Here is a 23,139-nt window from a genome sequence, read left to right on the forward strand (position 1 = left end):
GTGCTTCTAGAGGGGACATGTGCCTCTATAGGAAGAGACATGCAGCAGATCCTCTATAGGGTGAAACATGAGGAAGACCTTCTATAGGAGGAGACATGTGACAGTGATGTTATAGGATAAGCGTCGGAGCCTCTCTAGGAGATTACATAAAGGGGATCCTCTATTGGAAGATGTTGGACTTGGCCCTTTCTGCAGGGTCATCCCTGAAGTTTTTGCCTTCCTCCTGTATTTTCTCTGACCTGTTTTTGTTGGTTTTCTGACTCTGGGCACTTTACCACCGCTGATCAGTGCTAAAATGCATATGCTCTCCCTATTGTAAATTGATGTATGGATTAGGGACTTCATGATTGGCTTATTTGGTTTACTTGTCAGACCCTAGTAAAGTGAACTGTGTGTGCCCAGGGCCTGTAAATCAAATGCTGCAGGTGGGCTTGCAGCACTGATTGTGCCACCCACCGGAGCAGCTTGCAAAGTGTGTCTCAGGCCTGCCATTGCAGAGCCTGTGTGCAGTCTGGTACTGCTATGTTGACTTGGGAAGTTCACCCACTTGCCAGTCCCTAAACCTTCCCTTTTCTACATTTTAGCCACCCCTAAGGTAGGCCCTGCTTTATCGGAACCGATCATTGTTGCCATTTCCTCGCCTGATTGATGCGCTTGTTAACGACCCCTCATCGAATGGGCGAATTTGCGAAAAGTCTTACCCTCTCCTATTTAGCCGCGTTTACGAGAAATTGTGTTGCGGTGTTCTCCCAACTTACCGCCTCGCCTGAAGGCCTGTTATATGTTGGCCTGGGATATCTATATTTGCCATACCCGGGGCTTTTCACTCTTGACGATTCCTATAACCTCTGCCCAGTATCTGCCTACGTACCCCAGACCACAATTGATTGGACCCAACTCTGGATCTGATCTGTTCCCTCTGATGCATATTCTTAATCTCCTCTATACTCTACAGAAGATCTGATTTGTAAATGGCATCCTCGATTGAAAGGCTCCTTCTGTGTTGTCCCACACGCCTTACATCTTCGTTGCCCTGATGAAGGTGTAGTTTACACCGAAACGTGCGTTGGCTTCTGCTCCCTCGTGCTCTTTGAGAGAATTTATCTACCCCTACGAATTTGGAACGCACGAGCCTGCTTGAATTGTTACCTTTTTGAATCTCTACTTCGCTGATGCGATTTTTAACTTTATTGGCAAACTTAAATGTATTTTGTGTGTACATGAACCAGCTTTGTCCTATACATGAACGTGTTGTCTGAATGAGTGTATGGTTGTTTGTCTTTATGTGTGGGACCTCCGCGTACATATAAAATAATCTGTATGTTATATTGTTTATCCTTCATGTAAAAATTATCATTTTGAATATTGTTGTTGAAATAAAGTACGTTCTTTTAATCTCATTTGTTCCTCTTATCATCTTGAGTCTATTTCCGCCCTTGGCTCTTTCTTATAAATGTGACCCAAATCTGGGCCTAATGAAATCTGTTTTAGTGTAGACAGTGGGTGCTGTTCTTTCTTTGAAGGCTTCCGTTGTTCCCCATTTCCCCTGTCTACCCATCCAATCCTTAGGGACCCCCCTTCTTTTGAATGGTACTGCTATGTTGACTTGGGAAGTTCACCCACTTGCCAGTCCCTAAACCTTCCCTTTTCTACATTTTAGCCGCCCCCAAGGTAGGCCCAAGGGCAGGGTGCATTGTATGTAAAAGGTAGGACATGCCCTGATGTGTGTGGCATTTCCTGATGGTGAATTACAGCCATTTTCGTTTTTCACTATTGCAAGGCTACCTGTCGACATAGGCCAGAATAGACAGTTTGATTATAACACCTTATAATCCTAATTGACCCAGGGAACATGGTAGAAATTCGAGTTTAGTATGCCTGAACTCAGAATGATAAAATACATCTTTTGGTGAAGTTGGTTTTAACATTCTCTGTTCCAAAATACCACTTTTGGAAAGTAGGTATTTTCTTACCTAACCATCCAAGCCTGCCTCTGCTAGATTGTGTATTGTGTGTCTGGCTTTGTGAGTGACAGGGGCTGGTGGATTCCAGGAGACAGGGTGAGTCAGCACAGGGATAAATAGACCCATCTGCATGTAGAGTGGTGGGAGGAGTAGCACCTGGGTCTGAATAGGGCTGTGCCTGCCTTCCACAATGCTGGCTCCACCTCCTGTGGTGCGTCTGATGTCCCTGGCCCACACTGTCAAAGGAAGGAAGGAAGGAGTCCTGTAAACAAAGTGCTCCGGGACTGCACAGAACTGGTTTGGACTAGGTTCAGAGAATCTCTGCCTTCAGAGACTAGGATTTGTGTGCATAAAAAGGGGGACCCAGACCCCAGAATTTTAGATCACTTCTGGGAATCAAGACGAACCTTTGCTGAGGAGAAGAACCAGGAAGCTGAAGGAGGAGACTACCCCTGTGCTGTGTGTTTGGGGGTTGGCCTGCAGTGGTTACTTCATTGCCAAAGAAAGGAGAAGAGGACTGAGTGTGCTTTTCATCAACTTGCAGAAGATCTCCAAGGGCTTGAACTTGAGCTCGCCTACTGCCTGAAATCTCAGGGATACAAGACTTCACCAACCAGCTCCCCCCTGAATTCCCTTGCTGGGAATCGAAGTGCCTGCTTTTGTGCTAGGCCTTCTGAGAGACTGTGTGTCGCTGGAAGTGTGACTCAACGACGAGAAGCGTGTCGCCGCTGCAGCAGTTGCCGTCGCATCGCCAAGGAAGCGTGCCGCCTCTGCCGCTGTAGCCATTGCATCGCTGAAGCGTGTCACATCCCCGGAGAAGCGTGCCGCGACTGCAGAGGTCGCCGTCGCATCACAGAAGAAGCGCGTCACAGGGCATGTCGCGGCTCCAAAGATCGAGTCGCCGCACGGCCGTCGGGCGTGCACGCATCGCCTCAATGTTGTCGCATCGTGAGCAAGACGGCATTTTGTCGCATCGCACCGGAGAAGAGTATTGCATCGAGGCACCATCTTGTCGTACCGGAGAGCAGTAAGAAACCGACGCATCACCTCCCCACACGCACCTTCTCTGCGACCCTTTTGTTTGCGTTACGCATCCAAGGTACTTTGAGAGTAAAGTGTTGCATTTACAATCTTAAGAGAACTGAGCTATTTCCTACCATTTTAGAGTCTATTTTTGAGTACAGTATTGTGGATTTTTGTTGTTTGGTCTTGTGATAAGTCTATATAAAAATACTTATTTTTATAATACAACCTGTGTGGTGTCCATCTGTAGTGTTGCCACTGTGTTACTGTATGAGTTCACAAATGCTTCACACACTGCCTCTGAGATAAGCCTGCCTGCTCGTGCCAAGCTACCAAGGGGGTGAGCAGGGGTTATTTTGGGAGTGTAGCCCTTTACCCTGACTGGACGCAAGGGTCCCTATTTGGTTAAAGGTACCTACCTCTGCCAACTAGAGACCCCCAAATCTAACAGAAGAAATGAAGACTAGCTTCTATAGGAGGACCCATGTGACAGTGTTTCTGTAGATGGAGAGGTGTGAGAGCCTCCACAGGACGAGACATGGAGTGGACCGGTCTATACGAAGATATGAAGAAGACTTTGTACAGGAGGAGACATGTGACAGTGCTTCTATAGGAGAAGTGAGAGAGCTTCTTTAGGAGGAGACATGGAGGGGACCCTTCTATAGGAAGACCTTCTACAGGAGGAGACGTGACAGTGCTTCTATAATATGAGACATGTTGAAGAGCTTGTATGGGACAGCCTATACTAGGAAACTACTGGGAGAGCCTTTATATGGAGAGGCTTTATGAGGAGACCTGTAGAAGCCTCTGTGATTCTATAGGAGGGCACCTGTGAGAGAACCACTGGGTTTATACAGTAGGAGATGCATGGGATAATATTTGGAAGAAGGCACAAAAAATGGATCTGATTGGGAAAGACGTGAATGCATCGATTTACCCTCAGCAGGTGCCCCATAAATGTCATCATATGGTTCCCTCCTCTACCAATCTCTTTTATATTTGGCTTTTTTCGATTGCATCTATTCACAAGATGCTCCTTTGGGCTCCCAATACTCACAGATTTTAGACTCGAACTGTGGCCTTCACGGTACAGGATATAATCAATTCTCCGTCCAGTCCATGGGGCTCCAGCGTCCGAGTCATCTGGAGTCCCATCAGGATTAATGGGGGGTGCAATGTACTTCCGCCTGCCCTCCTCCTTCTCCAGAGTCCTAAGCAGCCAAAGAGAGAAACGAGTGAGGCAAGCTGGATTGCAACCATGGGAAGGAACTGTCAGCCAACAATCCTTCAGAGGCACAGGACTGGTTAACCTTCACCTGTATAGCCATTACTGCTCAAATCCAACATTATCTGGGAACTCATGAGATCCCGGACATGAGCTCGCAGAGTGAAGAATGGATGCAACTTCGAGAACCAAGACATCACTGTGGAAAGAAGACCCCAGGTAGTGTTGGTGAAAGTCCTGGAGATGCTCAGCTGGATGCCGGAATCCAGCTCCTCTAGGAGTATCCTTTCATGAACAGGATCAATTCTACATCAGGGCAGGATCACTTTACAGAGAACCTCTGTTCATACTTCAGGGTGTTCTTTTAATCAAGTTGGACAGCAACCCATCTGTGGCAACCAACGTACAACCTTTATTGATGGTTATCAGAGTCAAAAAGCTGCCTCCCTCAACAACTCCATGCCGCAGTCTGCTCCTCCGCTGTAATCACGGATCTGCTTGAAGTGAACACATTTTAATCACTTTCAGTCTTGAAAATCTGTCACCTTCTGTTTTCTTATCCTTTTGTTTCCTTGACAAACTCTCTTGTATGTGCAGTTTTCATTAATTGTAAACTGTATGACTATATTATTAATTTGAGGGGCGAGCAGTAGGTGTAGTACCCTAGACGTGAGACATTCTGGGGCTACCACGGGTAGCAGGAGCGGACAATGACAAGGTCCTTTCACAGAAAATTATTGTAAAGTACTTTGGTAGGACCCAAGCAGCATTAAAGTCAAGAAATCAAACTTAAAAGTTCACAACCCAAGTTAGTAAAAAGGAATACAATTTATTACACATAAATTATACTAAATTAAAAGAAAGAGGTTAAGGGGTTCTACATTCTTTAAAGAAGAGACAAAATGTGTCTGTAGGAAACAATGGGGTCTCAGTAGTCAAGGTATTCATAGGAAGTACAAAACAACAGAAATTGTCCAAGCTAATTCTGAATCCTAAAGGTGCAGCCAAAGCCCACCTCTTGGCTCGCTTCTAATCTGCCCCAAACACTCACTGAATCTAGGGCCCGCAGAAGTAAACAGCCTCACATTGTAAAAACACACGCTGTGTAATAGAAAGCACCGCAGACAAATGCACAAGACCAGACCCACAAGACAAGACACACTAACACAACACACCTCTCATGAGACAAGATACAACAGAAACAACAAACCTCCTATGAGACAAGACACACCAGAAACAAAACCCCTCTCATGGGACAAGACACACTGGATACAACACAGTTCCCACAAGGCAAGACACACCAGACACATCTCCTATGAGACAAGACACACTGGAAACAACACACCTCCTATGAGACAAGACACACCGGAAACAACACGCTTTGAATGAGACAAGGCACATTGGAAACAGTACATTCTTCTGTAGTGGCAGGGGAAGATGTCACATATTGTGACCTCCAAAAAAGGGCAACTACTTATACGCCTCCACTACGTACAAATTGCTCCTGAGAAACTTCCTCCAGAATCCGGGTTTCATTCTCTTGTGCAGCCGTTTATATCTTTGATTTTTATCCGATCGGTAACTTGACCCTAACTTCATCACCTACATTCATATCCAACTTCTTCACAAATTGCTTCTCACCATACCACAATTTCTCTTGTACCATTATCAAACTTTCCTTGATTGCACTTGCAATACACTTCTGACATCCACTCTCCTCTTCCACCGAACCCATTAGCTCTCTCCACTAAAGAATTTCCTTGAGGATGATAAAGGCTGCAAGTATTATTCTCTCTGCCATAGTTATGGAAAAATTGCTTCTCCTTAGATACAAAGTGCACATCACTGTCAGATATCAACACTGTTGGACGTCCCTCATTAGCTATTCGCCTCCCCAAGGAATGTATTACCACCAGAGTCACGGGTTCATCCACAAATCTGGCTTCAATCCATTTAGAATAGTAATTTATAACCACCCACACACCCTTACGCTTTCTCAGACCCACACAGTGTACTAAGAATTTGCTGGAAAATGGCCCTCTCTGAAGGATACCCCAAACTTTTTGCCTTCCTCCACCCCTTTCCCAACCACCTTTGCCACCCACACAAGTAGCAATTTAAACACACCCCAGGCTTGCCACTGCAACTAGAGACCCCATTTCTAACATTGGTGATCAGCGGTGGGGATAGGACTTGTGTCTGTGCAATACCATACAGTGGCTTATTGTTCACTACAACTCTATACTAAGACCAATTCAAACCCTTTTCAATTGTCGCTAATTGTTTTTTAAAAAATGTTTTTGATAAAGCAAGTCTCCCTCTGGGGATGCAGCACCGGCAGTAATTGATTTTGAGCTGGCCAAGTTAGAATCCTACTCTGTGGCCCAGCTTAGGGACTTTTGAAAGGGGTTTCAAGGCTTCATCTGGAAAGTGGAGCTGCAGAAGGCTTTGAGAGCCTGGGCAGAGGCCCGCAATACAGGAGGAGGAGCAGGACATTGAGGAGTAGGATGAGGAGCTGATCCTGGGATCTGCTGTGGATTTGGGACTGCTTGTGGAGGGGGCCAACAACTTGTTGGAAGCTTAGTGGTTCCCAGAGTGAGGAGCAGTGTCTCCTCAAAGAGCCTGTCCCCAGAGTAGCTGCCAGACATGAGGGAGGAGAGAAAGCTCAAGCTGGAGCTTGATAAGTTATCGCAGGAGCAGAAACTTGCCCGACTTGAGAAAGAGCCGACTTTGGCTGAGAGGAAACAAGCTTTGGAAAAGAAGAGGCTGGGCTTGGCTGAAGAGGGGTGTTACCCCGAAACCAGTCCCAGGATGCTTGTTTTCGGTCCAGGGAATGTAGGAGAGTAGGATCTGCTACTTATGGTTACCCCCACGTTTTGCTGATGTTTCACTGTTTTTCGACTTTAGTCTGGCTCGGACCCTGGTATGCAGGGCCCCAGCCTATCTGCTTCCTCTCTAAATTGATTGCATTTACTTTAGGTACACCACAGATTGGATTCTGGGGTACCCCTATAAGTCCCTAGTATATGGTATACTATGTACCCAGGGCATAGGTACCTCAGAGGCCTACCAGGGGCTGAAGCATATAATATGTCACCCCTGGGCAGCCATTCAAAATGACACAACAGGTCTGCTACAGCAGCCTGTGTAAGTTGGTGTATGCATATAAACCTATCAGTCCCCCTTATGGCAGGCCTTATCAATCCTGAAGGTAGGGTGCTGGGTTTTATGTGAGAGAGTGCCCATGCATGAGCAGAGCGCCTCTGCAGCCTTTGGGACCTTTATTCCGGGGTTGTTTGTGATGCAGTCAAACCATATACTCTTAAGTGCATTATAACCTCGCGGTAAATGCTGACTTTGGAATGGCTGCATGGAAACATGTCGTGTTTGGTGTCAAACACCTTGGAATCCTACCTCCACACCAGTAACTGGTGTGGGAGGTATCATTCCACCCTACTAGAGGGAGAACCTTGGCTTCACCGGTACACCTGGTACCAGCTTCACAGACACTGGCATCACAAAATGGATGCTGCCAGCCACAGACACCAGTCTGCCCTCCTGCTGCTGGGCGAAACTCCATCAGAGGAGGCATGGACAATAGGTTTCCTGTCACAGGGAGGTGTAATTACCCTGTGCATAGTCCAGCTCAAACCGGTTGCAGGGGCACTCAGCTCCTGCTCTGGCACGAAACTGGACAAAGGACATGGGTGTAGCCACCCCTCTGTCCTGACCCTCCCGTAGGTGGGTCCCCAGAGTTTGTCCCACCTCTTCCTTGGGTATAAAGTAGGAACCCCTGAATACAGGATTTTATATTTACTTGGACGAAACTCTGCTACAGAATCCCAGAACTTCTACTATCTACACGACATTGGATGACCGAAGAATCTCCCTTGGAGTAAAGGAGTTACTCTCCTGCAAGGCAGGCACCAAAGACGCATCTGTCCGGTTTGCATCGACGCTGCTCCTGAAGGACTCCGATGATTTTGCAACACTGGAGGTGGGTTTCCAAGCTTCCCCAAGGCTGATCCGTGCTCTCAGCAAACCTAAGATCCAAAGCCCTCGTGGGGACCGTGCAACCTGAACCCCTGGACACCGTGACCATTTGCAGCAGCATATGCTTCTTGGCGATCCCTGAGGCTGTGCTTTGGGCTACTTGTAGTCCAGACCCCGAGCAGTGATTCCACCGAAGATTGCTGGCTTACACTCCCAGATTGACCCGTGGGCTGGTATTTAGTTATTCCTCTCGAAGTCCCTTCGTGATCCCTTGTCCGTCGACTTGTGGGTCCATGAGAAGGGTACTTTGACTTTCAATGGACTTACCTGGTTGCTCCAGACATGCCCTGACTCTCCACCACTTGGGGAGTCCACAGGACCTTGCTGGTCCACACCAAAGCCGTTTTACTCTCACCGCGTGGGTTGCCGTTGCCAAGGCTTGTTGGTCTCCAATCCGGACACCGACCCCCCAGCACTCGACATCCTTCAGGGGACAGCTCGCCTGCGGACTGTGGTCATCATTGACACTTCCTGGAATCCATGGCAGTGGAGTCAAGCTTCACCTCATCGCATCTGAAACACCTGACATCGGTGGGCATTTGTCTATCGTGCCCCTGGTCACTGGCAAGTGACCCAGACTCTGTCCCCTCTGCTTTCAGGTTCTTCACATCTTCGATCCAGGCTTGGATCACACCGGACACTTTTCCTTTCCACGCCAGCAGCACTTTGCAGCAACTCTCCGTTGACAACATTGAAGATTCCCGACACTATTTGACACCTATGCACCCGGCTTCCTGGGGTTCAGTAACACGAGAACTCCGATGCTCACGTGGGTGCTGGCCTTAGTACTTTCTAAGTCTGAAAGGGTTTGCTCCAAGTCCTCTCCTAAGTGTCCTTAAACTCTAAAATTCCAACCGCGACTTTCCCATAGGATTGTACGGAGCTCGCGGCTGTGTTCTCACACTGCACGCATCCCCTGTGTCACTACCTTGGATGGTTCCTTGGGGTCCCAGCGATTCTACGTGCTCAAGGCACTGTGTCTAGTCAAGTGTTGGTTCTTATACCACTTTCTTAATATATGGTTTGGTCTCCCCCTCGGGCCCCTTGTATATTGTGCTATTTACTGTCGTTTTAGAATTGTATTATTGTGTGCCTGGCTCTCTAATCTCATAAAGAGGTTAGTAGAGAGTGTTTTAGAAATAAATACATATATTTTATATATATATACCTTATGTGGTTCTCCTTTCATTTAGTTATTCAAGAGGTTATAATCTGGTAAACCAAGCTGCTTTACACTCCTTCAAGACTTAGCCTGAAGGCTGCTCTCCATAGCTACTACTAGGATAGCTTTCAATAAAGGTTGTCTTAAATCTAATCATCAATAAGGGTTGTTTGGACTGGTGCAAGGTGCGCACTATAACTAGTGGACAGCATATGCCAGGCCAACTTCTCACATTGGAGTGCAGAGGTTGGATTCAAGCTTAATATTGCTTTACCAGATAATCTCTTTGAGTGACTAACTGAAAACCACTATAGGTACATAGGTACATATAAATCAAGTTTAGAATACAGTAAGTTCTACTGAACTTAGAGTTGTGTTTCAAGGGCTTAGCACACCCTTTCTACAACTCAAGAGAGATTAGTAGTTCCCACTAGGGTAGGCAGGTGCAACACCCACACAACACTAGTATGTCTTCAAGAGCAGAAGCCAGTGGCTCCTTGCTGACTAAGTATGAACACCTCTCATTTCAGGAATTGAGAAACATGTGTGCATCTAGGAAATTGAAGACAGGGAAGAAACCTAGGATTCAACGCCTCATAGAGGCCTTGCTTTGAGACGACCTCAGAAAGACCCCAGGGTCTGATGAGGCAGGCAAGTTGGGTGGGGCAGCAGATGAGGACAGGCCTGGAAGTGAAAACATCCAGGACCAGGAAACTGAAGCTGACCAGGAGGATCAAGATGAGTCTAACCTGGACAATCCAATCTATCCTGATGGTGGGGGAGAGGACCCAAGGGGTCCCCTCTTTACTCCACCTGGAAGAGTTAACAGAATACCTAGAAGGTCTAGATCTCCTTCTCAGGAATCTAATCATTCTGGTACATCTGTAGGGACCTCTATTTCTCAGAAAATGGAGTCATCTTATGAGAGGAAATGCAGACTGCTTGAGTTTGAGAAAGCTAAGCTTAGGATCAAGAGAGAGCAGTTGGCATTAGATAGGGAATCCCTGGAGCTCCAGAGAGCTTCACAAAGATGGGGGCTAGAGCCCCATGGTGGCAGCAACAGTGTCCCAAGAAGTAGAGAATATACTCATGGCCATAGGAACCTGAACAAGATTGTCCCTCCCTACCAGAGTGGGGATGACATTCACAAATGGATAACTGCACTTGAGAGGGCCTGTGAAGGACAGAAGGTCCCTCTGGAGCAGTGGGCAGCAATCTCGTGGCTCTCCTTTGCAGACAAATGTAGAGACAAGCTCCTCACTGTAAGAGAAGAGGATGCTGACAATCACCAAGTCTTGAAGAGTGCACTGATTGATGGGTTTGGCCTAACCACTGAACAATACAGGTTAACGTTTAGAGATACCCAAAAGACACAGAATCAGGACTGGGTTGACTTTGTTGACTGTGCTGCTAAGGCTCTGGAAGGTTGGTTATTGGGCAGTAAAGTGTGTGACTTCAAAGGATTGTACAATCGGATAATGAGGGAGCAGATCCTTAATAATTGCCAATATCAGCTGTTGCACCAGTACCTGGTAGACTCTGATCTGACCTCTCCCCAAGAATTGGGCCAGAAGGCGGACAAATGGGTCAGAACCAGGGTGAGGCAGAAGGTTCAGAACCAAGGTGGTGACCCAAAGAAGCAAGATTCTAAGAACTCTGACAAGGTTAAAGACCAGAAGTCTTCTCAAGCGCCCCAAAAATCTGCATCTGGTGGGGAGTCCCAATCTAACAAAGGAAAAGGCCAACAGAAACCACGGTGTAAAATCTGTAAACAGAAAACCCATTGGACAAGTTATTGTACCAAGTCCAAGGACTCAAATCCAGCCACCATTGCCCCTAAGGCAACTGTTCAACCTAGTTCAGCTCCAAGTGGTGGTACTCAGAATAAGGGTGTAGTAGGGTTGACCCTGGGTTCTGAGATGGACTCTGGCCTAGTGAGAGTTCCTACTCAGGCTGCACTGATTTGGGATGTCAGTCCCAGGAATCTGGGCAAATACAGACAGCAGCCTTTGATAAATGGAAAAGAGGCCTTGTCATTCAGGGACACAGGAGCAAGTGTCACAATGGTGACAAAAGATCTTGTGGCTCCTGAACAAATTATACTAGGGGAAATGTACCAAGTGACCAATGCTAGCAATATCCGAACAGACCATTCCTTGGCAGTTGCTAATTTCACCTGGGGAGGGGTAACTGGCCCTAAGAAGGTTGTGGTATGTACAGACCTCCCTGTTGAATGCCCTCTAAAGGCCACCTGGTTCACCACAGAACTCCAAGAGGCCAGACGTGCTGCATACGCCTCGAGAAAACCTGGCAGAACCAGAAAACCACAGAAGCACGGACCAACCACAAGAACGCCCTGAAAGAATACCACCAGGGCATAAGAGTCACCAAATGGACCCTCATGAAAGACAAAATCCAGACAAACGCCACTGACACAAGAGAACTATTCAACATAATTCCGCTGTTCTCAAGACCCGCCAGCGAAGACACAGACATCGCTCCTTCCCAGGAACTCTGCGACAGGCTCAGCTCCTATTTCCATCGTAAGATCAAAGACCTCTATGACAACTTCAGCGAACCCACCCCCGACACCACCCCTGACCCATCATCACCAACAAGCCTACCATTACGTCTTGGGAACCCGCCTCCATCGAACTCATCATCACTACTATGAAGAAAACCCACTCTGGAGCACCTACAGACCCCTGCCCACCGCACATATTCCACAGAGCCGCTGCCGCCATTGCACCCGAACTGGGTCTCGCCATCAACACCTCACTCACATCCCACATCTGCCCAGACGATTGGAAAAGGGCTGCGGTAAAACCCCTCCTCAAGAAACCTACGGCAGACCCCACGGACCTGAAAAACTACCGGCCCATCTCTCTCCTTCCCTTCGCGGCCAACTGTCAAAGACAACTCCATCCTGGACACCTCCCAATCTGGATTCCGCAGAAACCACAGCACTGAGACCGCCATCCTACCCGCCACTGATGACATCCGCATGCTACTGGACCAGGGATACACGGCGGCCCTCATCCTACTAGACCTCTCCGCGGCTTTTGACACCGTTTCACATCGCCCTCTCACAGCCAGACTTCATGATGCAGGGATACAAGGAACCGCCCTCGTCTGGATCCAATCATTCCTCACCAGCCAAACGCAGAGGATCAGACTCCCTCCCTTCCTCTTGGAACCCACCAACATCAACTGCGGAGTCCCACAGGGATCATCTCTCAGCCCTACACTCTTCAATATCTACATGGCCCCTCTCGCCGCCATCGTCAGACAACGTGGACTAAGCATCGTATCCTATTCCGACGACACCCAGCTCATCCTTTCCCTCACGAATAATCCAGATGATAACAGACTCTGCTTCCAGGAAGGAATGAAGAATGTAGCAACCTGGATGAGGGATAGCTATCTGAAGCTCAACTCGGAGAAGACCGAGGCCCTCATCCTCGGACCCTGCTCCACTGCCTGGGATAACACCTGGTGGCCGTCTGCCCTCGGGACCACACCCACCCCCGTTGACCACACCCGGAACCTCGGGATCATCCTCGACTCCTCCCTCTGCATGAACCGCCAGGTCAACGCCGTCGCCTCCACCAGCTTCAACTGCCTTCGGAACCTCCGTAAGACCTTCAAATGGATCCCCTCTGACTGCAGAAGGACCGTCACCGAAGCACTCATAACCAGCAGACTTGACTACGGCAACGCCCTCTATGCCGGACTTAACAAGACTCTCCTACACAGACTCCAAACCATCCAGAACGCCGCAGCCAGACTCGTACTCAGAACTCGACGACACGAGCACATGACCCAACACATACGTGGTCTTCACTGGCTCCCCATCGAGAAAAGAGTCATTTTCAAACTCCTCACTCACGCCTACAAAGCCCTCAACAACATCGGACCCAAATACCTCAACGAGAGAGTCTCCTTCCATGCGCCCAAGACAAACCTCCGCTTCGTTGACCTCGCCGTGGCAGAAGTCCCCCGCATACGCAGAAACAAGACCAGAGCAAGACCCTTCTCATTCATCGCAAAAGACACACAGTTGGTGGATGAAATGCAGAACAAATCAAAACATTCACCCCCAGTCAAGGGATCTGAGTTAAATCTATCATTATTTCGCACACCATGCCACCCCAGTATATACCTGGCCATATGCAAATAAGTCTTGACCCTGTGCCTCATGGGAACAGTCCAGCCCGAACAGCAAAGCCAGGTCCTCCCTGGACCAGAAACAAGCATCCTAGGACCGGTTTCGGGGTTTCACCCCTCTTCAGCCAGGATAGCTTGATTCCAGTGGCACGATGAGCCCAGGAGCCACACCGGGGCATACCTGGCGCACATAAGGCGAGAAAGCAAAAGACACACAGTTGATGGATGGAATGCAGAACAAATCAAAACATTCACCCCCAGTCAAGAGATCTGGGTTAAATCCATGATTCTTTTGCTCACCATGCCACCCCAGTTTAGACCTGACCATATGCAAATCAGCCTTGACCCTATGCCTCATGGGCACAGTCCAGCCCAAACTGTCAAGCCAGGTCCTCATGAAGTGGACACTGGCGACAGTCTGCAGGTTAAAAATAAGATTTACATGCAACCTGACGATGTCAGGGACTGTATCAGGGCGGAAGTCCAGAAGATGTTGGAATTGGGAGTTATTGAACACTCAGATAGCCCTTGGGCTAGTCCAGTAGTTTTAGTGCCAAAACCTCACACCACAGATGGCAAGAGAGAGATTATGTTTTGTGTGGATTACAGGGGTTTCAATGCAGTCACTAGGACTGATGCCCATCCCATCCCCAGGGCAGATGAGCTGATATACACTTTAGCCTCAGCCAAGTTTCTAAGCACATTTGACCTGCCAGCTGGCTATTGGCAGATCAGACTAGCTGATGATGCAAAGCCAACGACAGCATTTTCTACCCCTAGTGGGCATTACCAATTTGTGGTGATGCCCTTTGGTTTGAAAAATGCACCTGCCACTTTTCAAAGGTTGGTGAACAAAGTCCTTACAGGCCTGGAAGCCTATAGTGCAGCATATCTGGATGAATTTGCTGTCTTTAGCTCCACCTGGAAGGATCACCTGGTCCACCTAAGAAATGTTTTGGAGGCCCTGCAAAAAGCAGACCTAACTATCAAGGCCACTAAGTGCCAGATAGGGCAGAGTCGGGATACTTTACACATGAATGGGGGATGGTAGCACACTGCCTCACCTCCCAGCACAGTTCGCCCCTTAGCATTGTGGTAAATGCAGTTCACAGTGATTTCTTACTTGAATTTTAGCTGTAGTGGTTCACCAAAGTTGGTGCAGGTTAGTGCTGTGAATCTCTAGACACATGTGTTTCTGGATATTATCCGTCTTCAGTAGAGATAAAAAACGAAAATTCCTTCTGGGGTTGCTGGAATGGCTGCCATAGTCTCTCAGGTCTCAGTACCTCTCTCTGGCGCACAGGTGCATCGCCAAGAGTTCGTCAGCTCAGTGGCTCAAGCGAGCCTTTTCAAACAAAGGGGGATGGGAGCACACTGCCTCACCTCCCAGCACAGTACTTTACACATGGCCTCTTTAGGTGAGCCTGACTGCTCTGTGCCAAGCTGCCAGAGGGTGAACACGGGTTATCTTATAATATGTATCTTGATTACCATGACTACAGTAGTGATCCCTACTAGAACAGGGTGTGAGAAGGTGGCCCGAAATATGCTGTCCACTAGTTCTAGTGGGCACCTTGTATCAGTCCAAACAACCCTTATGGTGATAGGTTAAAGACAACCTTTATTGAAAGCTATCCTAGTGGTAGCTATGGAGAGCAGCCTTCAGGCTAAGTCTTGGAGGAATGTAAAGCAGCTTGTTTTACCAGTCTATAATCTCTTGAATGATCAAATGAAAAGACAACCACACCAGGTATATATTTAAAATATATGTATTTAGTATAATTCACACCCCTCTAATCTCTTTATGAGACTGGAGTTCGAAGTACTTAGTTTACAAGCCAGCAATTGTCAGTAATAGCACAAATACACGTTTGGGCCCTAGAGGCGTACCAAACCATATACCAAAAAAGTGGTATAAGACCCACGACTGGAATAGACACTAGGCCTATAGCCTCTAGAATCGCTGGGACCCCAAGGAACCACCCAAGGTAGTGACACAAGGGACCCACGGGGACTGTATGCAGTGTGTAAACACAACCGCGGGTTCCCGTTATCTTCTATGGCAATGTCGCGGTTGGAAATGTAAAGATTAGGGACATTTAGGATAGAGTCAGGACCAAACCCTTTTGGACTTAAGAAGTTCTAGGGCTAGCACCCACGAGCGCACCGGAGTACTCGAGTTACCTCACCCAGGGAAGCTGGGTGCATAGGTGGAAGGAGTGTGGAGTGAACTACAAGTTCACCACAACCTATCACCCACAATGCAATGGTTTAGTTGAAATGTTCAACAAAACCTTAAAGGGCATGATTAAAGGATTCCCAGAAAAGCTTAGGCGAAAATGGGACATACTCTTGCCCTGTCTTTTATTTGCATACAGGGAGGTGACTCAAAAGGGGGTTGGTTACAGCCCTTTTGAACTTTTGTTTGGTCACCCTGTCAGGGGTCCATTGTGTCTGGTTAAGGAAGGATGGGTGTTACCTCTCAAGCCCCCCAAACAGGACATAGTGGACTATGTACTTGGTCTCCGCTCCAGGATGACTGAGTATATGAAAAAAGCAACCAAAACCCTTGAGGCTAGCCAGGAATTACAAAACACCTGGCATGATCAAAAGGCTGTACTGACTGTCTACCAGCCAGGACAGAAAGTGTGGGTGTTGGGGAGCCTGTGGCCCCAGCAGCCCTCCAGTACAAATGGAGTGGCCCCCATACAATAGTTGAACAGAAAGGGGATGTTACCTACTTGGTAGACCTTGGAACCCCTAGGAGTCCCCATAGGGTACTTCATGTCAACAGACGTAACCAGACATGCGCTTGCTCATGGCTACTGATGAAGGACAGGAAGAGAGTGACCCACTCCCTGACCTGCTTTCTCAGAACCCTGATGATGGGTCAGCTGATGGTGTAGCCTTGGCAGGCAGCCTCACTGCCCAGCAGCAAACTGACTGCAGAAACCTTCTCGGCCAGTTCAGACACATGTTTTCTCTGACTCCAAGTCAGACCACCTGGTGTACTCATGAAGTGGACACTGGGGACAGTCTGCCTGTGAAGAATAAGATCTACAGGCAACCTGACCATGTCAGGGACTGTATAAGGACAGAAGTCCAAAAGATGTTGGATATGGGAGTGATTGAACCCTCAGTTAGCCCTTGGGCTAGTCCAGTAGTCCTGGTACCTAAACCTCCCACCACAGATGGCAAGAGAGAAATTCGTTTTTTTTGTAGACTGCAGGGGTCTCAATGAAGTCACTAGGACTGATGCCCATCCCCAGGGCCGATGAGCGAATAGATACTTTGGCCTCAGTCAAGTTTCTAAGCACATTTGACCTGACAGCTGGCTACTGGCTGATCAGACTAGCTGATGATGCAAAGCCAAAGAGGGCATTTTTTACCCCTAGTGGGCACTATCAGTTTGTGGTAATGCCCTTTGGTTTGAGGAATGCACCTGCCACTTTCAAAGGTTGGTGAATCAAGTCCTTGCAGGCCTTGAAGACTTTAGTGCAGCATATCTAGATGATATTGCTGTCTTTAGCTCCACCTGGGAGGATCACCTGGTCCACCTGAGGAATGTTTGAGGCCCTGCAAAGGGCAGGCCTAACTATCAAGGCTACTAAGTGCCAGATAGGGCAGAGTCAGGTTGTGTACCTTGGCCACCTTGGTGGATGCCAGTTTCAACCACTACAGAGCAAAATCCAGACCATCATGGACTGGGTTGCTCCAACTACCCAGATCAGGTGAGAGCCTTCTTAGGCCTGACTGGGTACTATAGGAGATTTGTCAATGGGTATGGATCAATAGTGATACCCCTGAATGACTTAACTTCTAAGCAAATGACCAAAAAGGCTCAGTGGACAGCTAGCTGTCAAAAGACATTTGACACCTGAAGCAGGCTATGTGCACTGCTCCCATTCTGCAGAGTCCTGACTACTCCAAGAAGTTCGTTGTCCAAACAGATGCATCTGAATTGGGGGTTGGGGCTGTGCTGTCACAATTGAATGATGAAGGTCAGGATCAGCCAGTAGCTTTCATAAGCAGAAGGCTGACCCCTAGAGAGAAACGTTGGTCAGCCATTGAGAGGGAGGCCTTTGCTGTGGTTTGGGCTCTGAAGAAGTTGAGGCCATACTTGGTTGGTACTCACTTCCTTGTTCAGACAGACCATAAGCCCCTTGTATGGCTAAAACAAATGAAGGGTGGAAACCCCAAACTGCTTAGGTGGTCCATGTCCCTACAGGGGATGGACTTCACAGTGGAACAGAGACCTGGGATTAACCATGCCAATGCAGATGGACTCTCTAGGTATTTCCACTTAAAACATGAAGACTCACTGGTCAAGGTTAGTTTAATGTCCCTGCTTTTTTTGGGGGGGGGTTGTGTAGGAGAGTAGGATCTGCTTTACATGGGTACCCCCACTTTTTGCAGGTGTTTCACTGTTTTTCGACCTTAGTCTGGCTGTGGCCCTGCTAATCAGGACCACAGCCTAGCTGCTTTCTCTATAAAATGGTTTCCATGTACATTAGGTACATTTCTAATTGGATTCTGGAGTGCCTTATAGGCCCCTAGTATATGTTATACTATGTACCTCAGAGGCCTACCAGGGGCTGAAGCATGTATTATGCCACCCCTGGGAAGCACTCCAAAATGGCACCACAGGTTTGCAACTGCAGCCTGGGTAAGGTGGTGCTTGCACCCCTTACTGTGGTATAGGCTACCTATATCACTACCATTGCACACACATATAAAACCTATAAGTCACTCCTATGGCAGGCCTTAACAATCCTGAAGGCAGAGTGCTTGGTTTTTATGTGAGAGGGTGCCCCTGCATGAGCAGAGCCCCTCTGCAGCGTTCGGAATACCTCCTCTGATGCTGTTTGTGGTGCAGCCTGACCATATACTCTTAAGTGCATTATAACCTTGCGGTAAATGCTAACTTTTGACTGGCTGCACGGAAACAACTCGTGTTTGGTGGCAAACGCTTTGGAATACTACCCCCCTCCCAGTGCTGGCGGCGGGGGTAACATTCTACCCTTCTAGAGAGAGAGACATGTTCACACTGGTCTAAACCGGTAGGACTTTCTACAGCCCTAGCATCACAAAATGGATGCCTCTGCCACAGACACGGGTCTGGCCTCCTGCTGCTGACCGAAACTCCGGCAGGGGAGGCCTGGACAATAGGTTTCCTGTCCCGGGGAGGTGTAACCACCTCCCCAGACAGGCAGATGTGTATTGGGGCTGGGCGGGAGCACTCTCTGGTGCTTTGAAGTCCTGCACTGGGGGCACACTTGGTGTCCCTGTGCATAGTCCAGTTCAAACCGGTTGCAGGGGCTACCTGCCACTGCTCTGGTGCGAAACTGGACAAAGGAAATGGGTGTAACCACCCCTCTTTCCAAACCCTCTCATAGGTGGGTCCCTAGAGTATGTCCAACCCCCAAACATTGTATAAGTATGGGAACCCAGTCCTTGCGACTTTAGAATGCCCAGGATGAAACTCTGCAACATATATCCTGGACCTTCGATGTTCTACTTTGCTTAGAAGACTGAAGAAATCTCCCTTGGGGTCATGGAGTGACTCCCCTGCTTGGCAGGCACCAAAGAAGCAACTGACAGGTCTGCATCGCTGAAGCTCCTGCCGGACGCCGAAGTCTTTGCATCACCAGAGGTGGATTTCCAGACTTCCCCGAGGCTACCCTAAGTCCACAGCAAAGCTGAGGCCCGTGGCTATCGTGGGTGACGTGGAACCGTGACCCCTGGACACCGTGATCTTTTGCTGATCCATCATCTTTCTGGTCTTCCTTGAAGTTGTGCTTTAGGCTCCGAGTAGCCCCAGCCTTGAGCATCTCCTGCACCGAAGATTTCTGGCCTCCACTCCACGAGTGACCCGTGGGCCAGTTTCCAGTGCGACCGCTCGAGGCTCCTTCGCGATCGCTAGCCTGTTGGCTAGTAGGTCCCCACGAAGGCAACTCCTCTTCTGATTGGGCTTTTCTGGTTGCTTCAGACGTGCCCTGACTTACCCTCGCTGGGTGAGTCCCCCGACCTTGCAGGTCTGCACCAACGTCCTTTCTCAGATTCAAAGTGACTTGCCGTTGCCAAGGCTTTTTGGGTCCAATCTGGTCGCCGACACTGCAGCACTCGACAGACTTCGTGGGTGTTGGAGGGAGGACCACCGGGGAGTCGGGGGGACTACTCCGGGGCACCTTCCTACCGCAAAGTTATAGCCGAGCGCCGCAGAGAAGCCTCCTAGGAGAGGTCCTTCTCCTATGATCGTACTAGGCCCAGTAACACCACCACACAGGACTCCGTATCAGTTGCTTATCTTGGTTCTTTATCAACAGTAGCACATTCAATATTTACGGTGGGATCGAGTGATCCAGTAAGAGTCTCAATGTCCTTGGAGGGATAGGGTAGCGGGACAGTCTTAGTACCAGCCAGGTACGGGAAGGCTCTGCGCCAGACCTTGCGTGCTGGTCTCAAAGCAGCTCGGACGTGGAGAGCCGTGACGGCGTCAGCAGGGCTCGGGTGGTAGTTCCGCTTGGGTCGAGCCGCGACACAGTCAGCAGGGCTCCGGTGGTAGGTCCGCTTCGGTCGAGCCGCGTCGAGGTCAGCTGGGCTCTGATGGTACGTTCAACAAGGTCGGGCCGCGACAGCGTCAGCAGGGCCCCAAAGGTTCGTGAAGGTCTTTAAGCACGGTGGAGCCGCGACGTCGTCAGCAGGGCTCAGAGGGTGGTTTCAGGATGAGTCTTTCTCCGTAGGGTCAGCCGCGATCCGATCAGCAGGGCTCTTGACTCCGGGATACAACTGTCGTCTTGTTGCCGGGTCGCCCCAGATATAGGTCTGGAGCCCTTTGATGTCCGGACCCTTGCGCCCAGGGGGGGGGGGGCGGGGAGGCCGGGTAGGGAGCGGCCAGACGCCCAGCAGGAGAGGCGCCAGGCCCCAGAGAGCTGTGGGGCGATCGCACCTAGGTGTGGAAGGACGGTTGGGGGTCCCATCGATACTGCCCTCCGCCGGGAGTGGGAAGGGGGCACGTGGTATCCCCCGGGCCAGGGGTTGGCGCCTCGATGTCGGGCCTCGCTGGGACCGAGGCCGGGTGGAGTGGGGTCACGTAGGTGGTTACGTATAGTCACGTACAATCCAAAATGGAGGAGCCCCGAGGTGCATGGGACCTCGTGCGGCTTAGCGAGGGGGAACAGGACCACGCCACGAGGCCGCCTCCAACACGCGTCCCCCCCAGCTGAAGGCAGGGAGAGTCACCCATCTCCTTGGGGGTTCTCCTCGCCGAGGCGGAAGAATCTGGACAGCCCGTCAGCATTGGCGTGGTCGTTGCCGGGCTGGTGTTCCACGGTGAAGTCCATCCCTTGCAGCGAGATGGACCATCGCAACAACTTGGGGTTCTCGCCCCGCATTTGCATTAGCCACCGCAAGGGCCGGTGGTCAGTTTGGACTCTGAAGTGGGTGCCGAAAAGGTAGGGCCGGAGCTTTTTGAGGGCCCATACCACAGCGAAGGCTTCCCGCTCGATGGTGCTCCACCTCTGTTCTCGTGGCAGCAGTCGGCGGCTGATAAAGGCCACAGGTCGGTCGAGGCCCTCGGCGTCCATCTGGGAGAGGACCGCCCCGACCCCGTACTCCGAGGCATCGGTCTGAACCACCAATTCCTTGCTGTAGTCAGGGGCCTGTAGCACAGGGGCAGCACACATGGCCGCCTTGAGGGCTTCAAAAGCGGTCTGACAGCGGGGCGTCCAGTGCACCGCCTTGGGCTGTTTCTTGGAAGTGAGCTCCGTAAGGGGTCCCACAATGCTGCCATAATCCTTAATAAATCGCCGGTAGTAGCCTGTGAGGCCTAAGAAGGCCCGGACAGCGGTTTGGGTTGCGGGGGGCTCCCACGCCTGGATGGCATCGACCTTCAACTGGAGGGGCGCCACCTGGCCACTCCCCACCTGGTGGCCCAGATAGGTCACAGATCCTTGACCGATCTGGCATTTGCTGGCCTTAATTGTGAGCCCGGCCCTTTGGAGAGCGGCCAGGACTTCTCCGAGGTGTCCTAGGTGCGCGGCCCAGTGGTTGCTGAAGACTGCGATGTCGTCGAGGTAGGCCGCGCTGAAGGCTTCTAGCCCGGCCAGGACCTTGTTCACCAGCCTCTGGAAGGTCGCTGGGGCGTTCTTCATACCGAAGGGCATCACCCGAAAGTGGTAGTGCCCATCGGGGGTGGAAAAGGCGGATCGTTCCTGGGCGCCGGGAGTGAGCTTGATCTGCCAGTACCCAGCGGTGAGATCAAAGGTGCTTAGGTAGCGGGCGGCCCCTAAGCGATCGATCAGCTCGTCTGCCCGTGGCAGGGGGTGGGCATCGGTCTTGGTGACTGCGTTCAGGCCCCGGTAGTCTACACAAAATCTGAGTTCTGGGGAAGTGCCGGGGGCGGCGGCCTTCGGCACCAAGACCACCGGGCTGGCCCACGGGCTGTCTGATGGCTCGATGACTCCGAGGGCGAGCATCTTGGAGACCTCGGACTGTATGCAGGCTCGGACTCGGTCAGGTACTCTGTAGGTGCGGTGTCGCACAGGGTGGCTGTCCCCGGTATCCACGTCGTGGACGCACCAGGGGGTCACCCCGGGCGTGAGAGAAAAGAGGGCAGCGAAGGGTTGCAGCAGCTTCCAGCAGTCATGGCGCTGTTCTGGGGTCAGGGTGGCGGAGAGGTGGACGCCCTCCAAGGAGCCGTCTTGGCCCGAGGACCCCAGGAGGTCTGGTAGGGGCTCGGAGTCGCTTTCGCCCCCATCGTCGGTAGCCAGCAGCAGGCTTAGTTCAGTTCGGGCAAAGTGGGGCTTGAGCCGGTTGGCGTGTAGGACCCGGAGGGGGTTCCTCGGGGACTCCATGTCGACCAGGTAGGTGACGGGGCTCTTCCTCTCAACCACCTTGAAGGGCCCGGTCCACTTGTCCTGCAGGGCGCAGGGGTCCACGGGTGACATGACCCAGACTTTCTGGCCCGGCTCGAACTCGATGGTCGAGGCATTTTCGTCATACCAGCGTTTCATGTCTTCTTGGCTGGCTTCGAGGTTGGCTTCTGCCAGGGCCCGGAACTTCCGAGTCTGGTTCCGCAGGGTCAGGAGGTACCGGTAGACGTCGGGGGGGGCATCTTGGACGTTCGCCTCCCAGCCCTCCTTGACCAGGCTGAGGGGCCCTCGGACGGGGTGCCCATACAACAGTTCGAAGGGGCTGAAGCTCAGGGATTTCTGTGGTACCTCTCGATAGGCGAACAGGAGGCAGGGCAGTAGGACATCCCATCTCCTCCTCAGGGGCTCATCCAGGCCCTTGATCATCCCCTTCAGGGTTCTGTTGAACCGCTCGACCAGTCCGTTCCCCTGGGGGTGGTAAGGGGTGGTGAATTTGTAGGTGACCCCACATTGTTGCCAGAGGGATCTCATGTACTTTGAAATAAAGTTCGTACCCCTGTCGCTCACCACTTCTCGGGGGAACCCCACCCTGGAGAAGATGCCCATCAGGGCCCGGCCCACCACTGGAGCTGTCACAGTGCGGAGTGGGATGGCCTCGGGGTATCGGGTGGC

The 23,139-nt window shown here is 50.5% G+C and overlaps 1 protein-coding gene across 4 annotated transcripts in view; it reads right to left on the minus strand.

The window, feature by feature from the left end:
- Positions 1–23,139, minus strand: part of LOC146863596 (sphingomyelin phosphodiesterase 5-like) — a 198,214-nt gene that overhangs the window by 2,397 nt on the left and 172,678 nt on the right. For 2 of the 4 annotated variants that reach the window (XM_085627607.1, XM_085627608.1), the window contains exon 7: positions 4,045–4,198. The exons of 1 other annotated variant lie outside the window; for it this stretch is intronic. In XM_085627607.1, the coding sequence (XP_085483733.1) occupies positions 4,045–4,198 (154 nt within the window). Of the gene's footprint in view, positions 1–4,044; positions 4,707–23,139 lie in introns of all 4 variants that reach the window. One more of the 4 variants, XR_014969041.1, reaches the window with a different exon arrangement.

Source organism: Triturus cristatus, chromosome 2_1 (assembly GCF_964204655.1).
Source record: "Triturus cristatus chromosome 2_1, aTriCri1.1, whole genome shotgun sequence".
Lineage (NCBI taxonomy): Eukaryota > Metazoa > Chordata > Amphibia > Caudata > Salamandridae > Triturus > Triturus cristatus.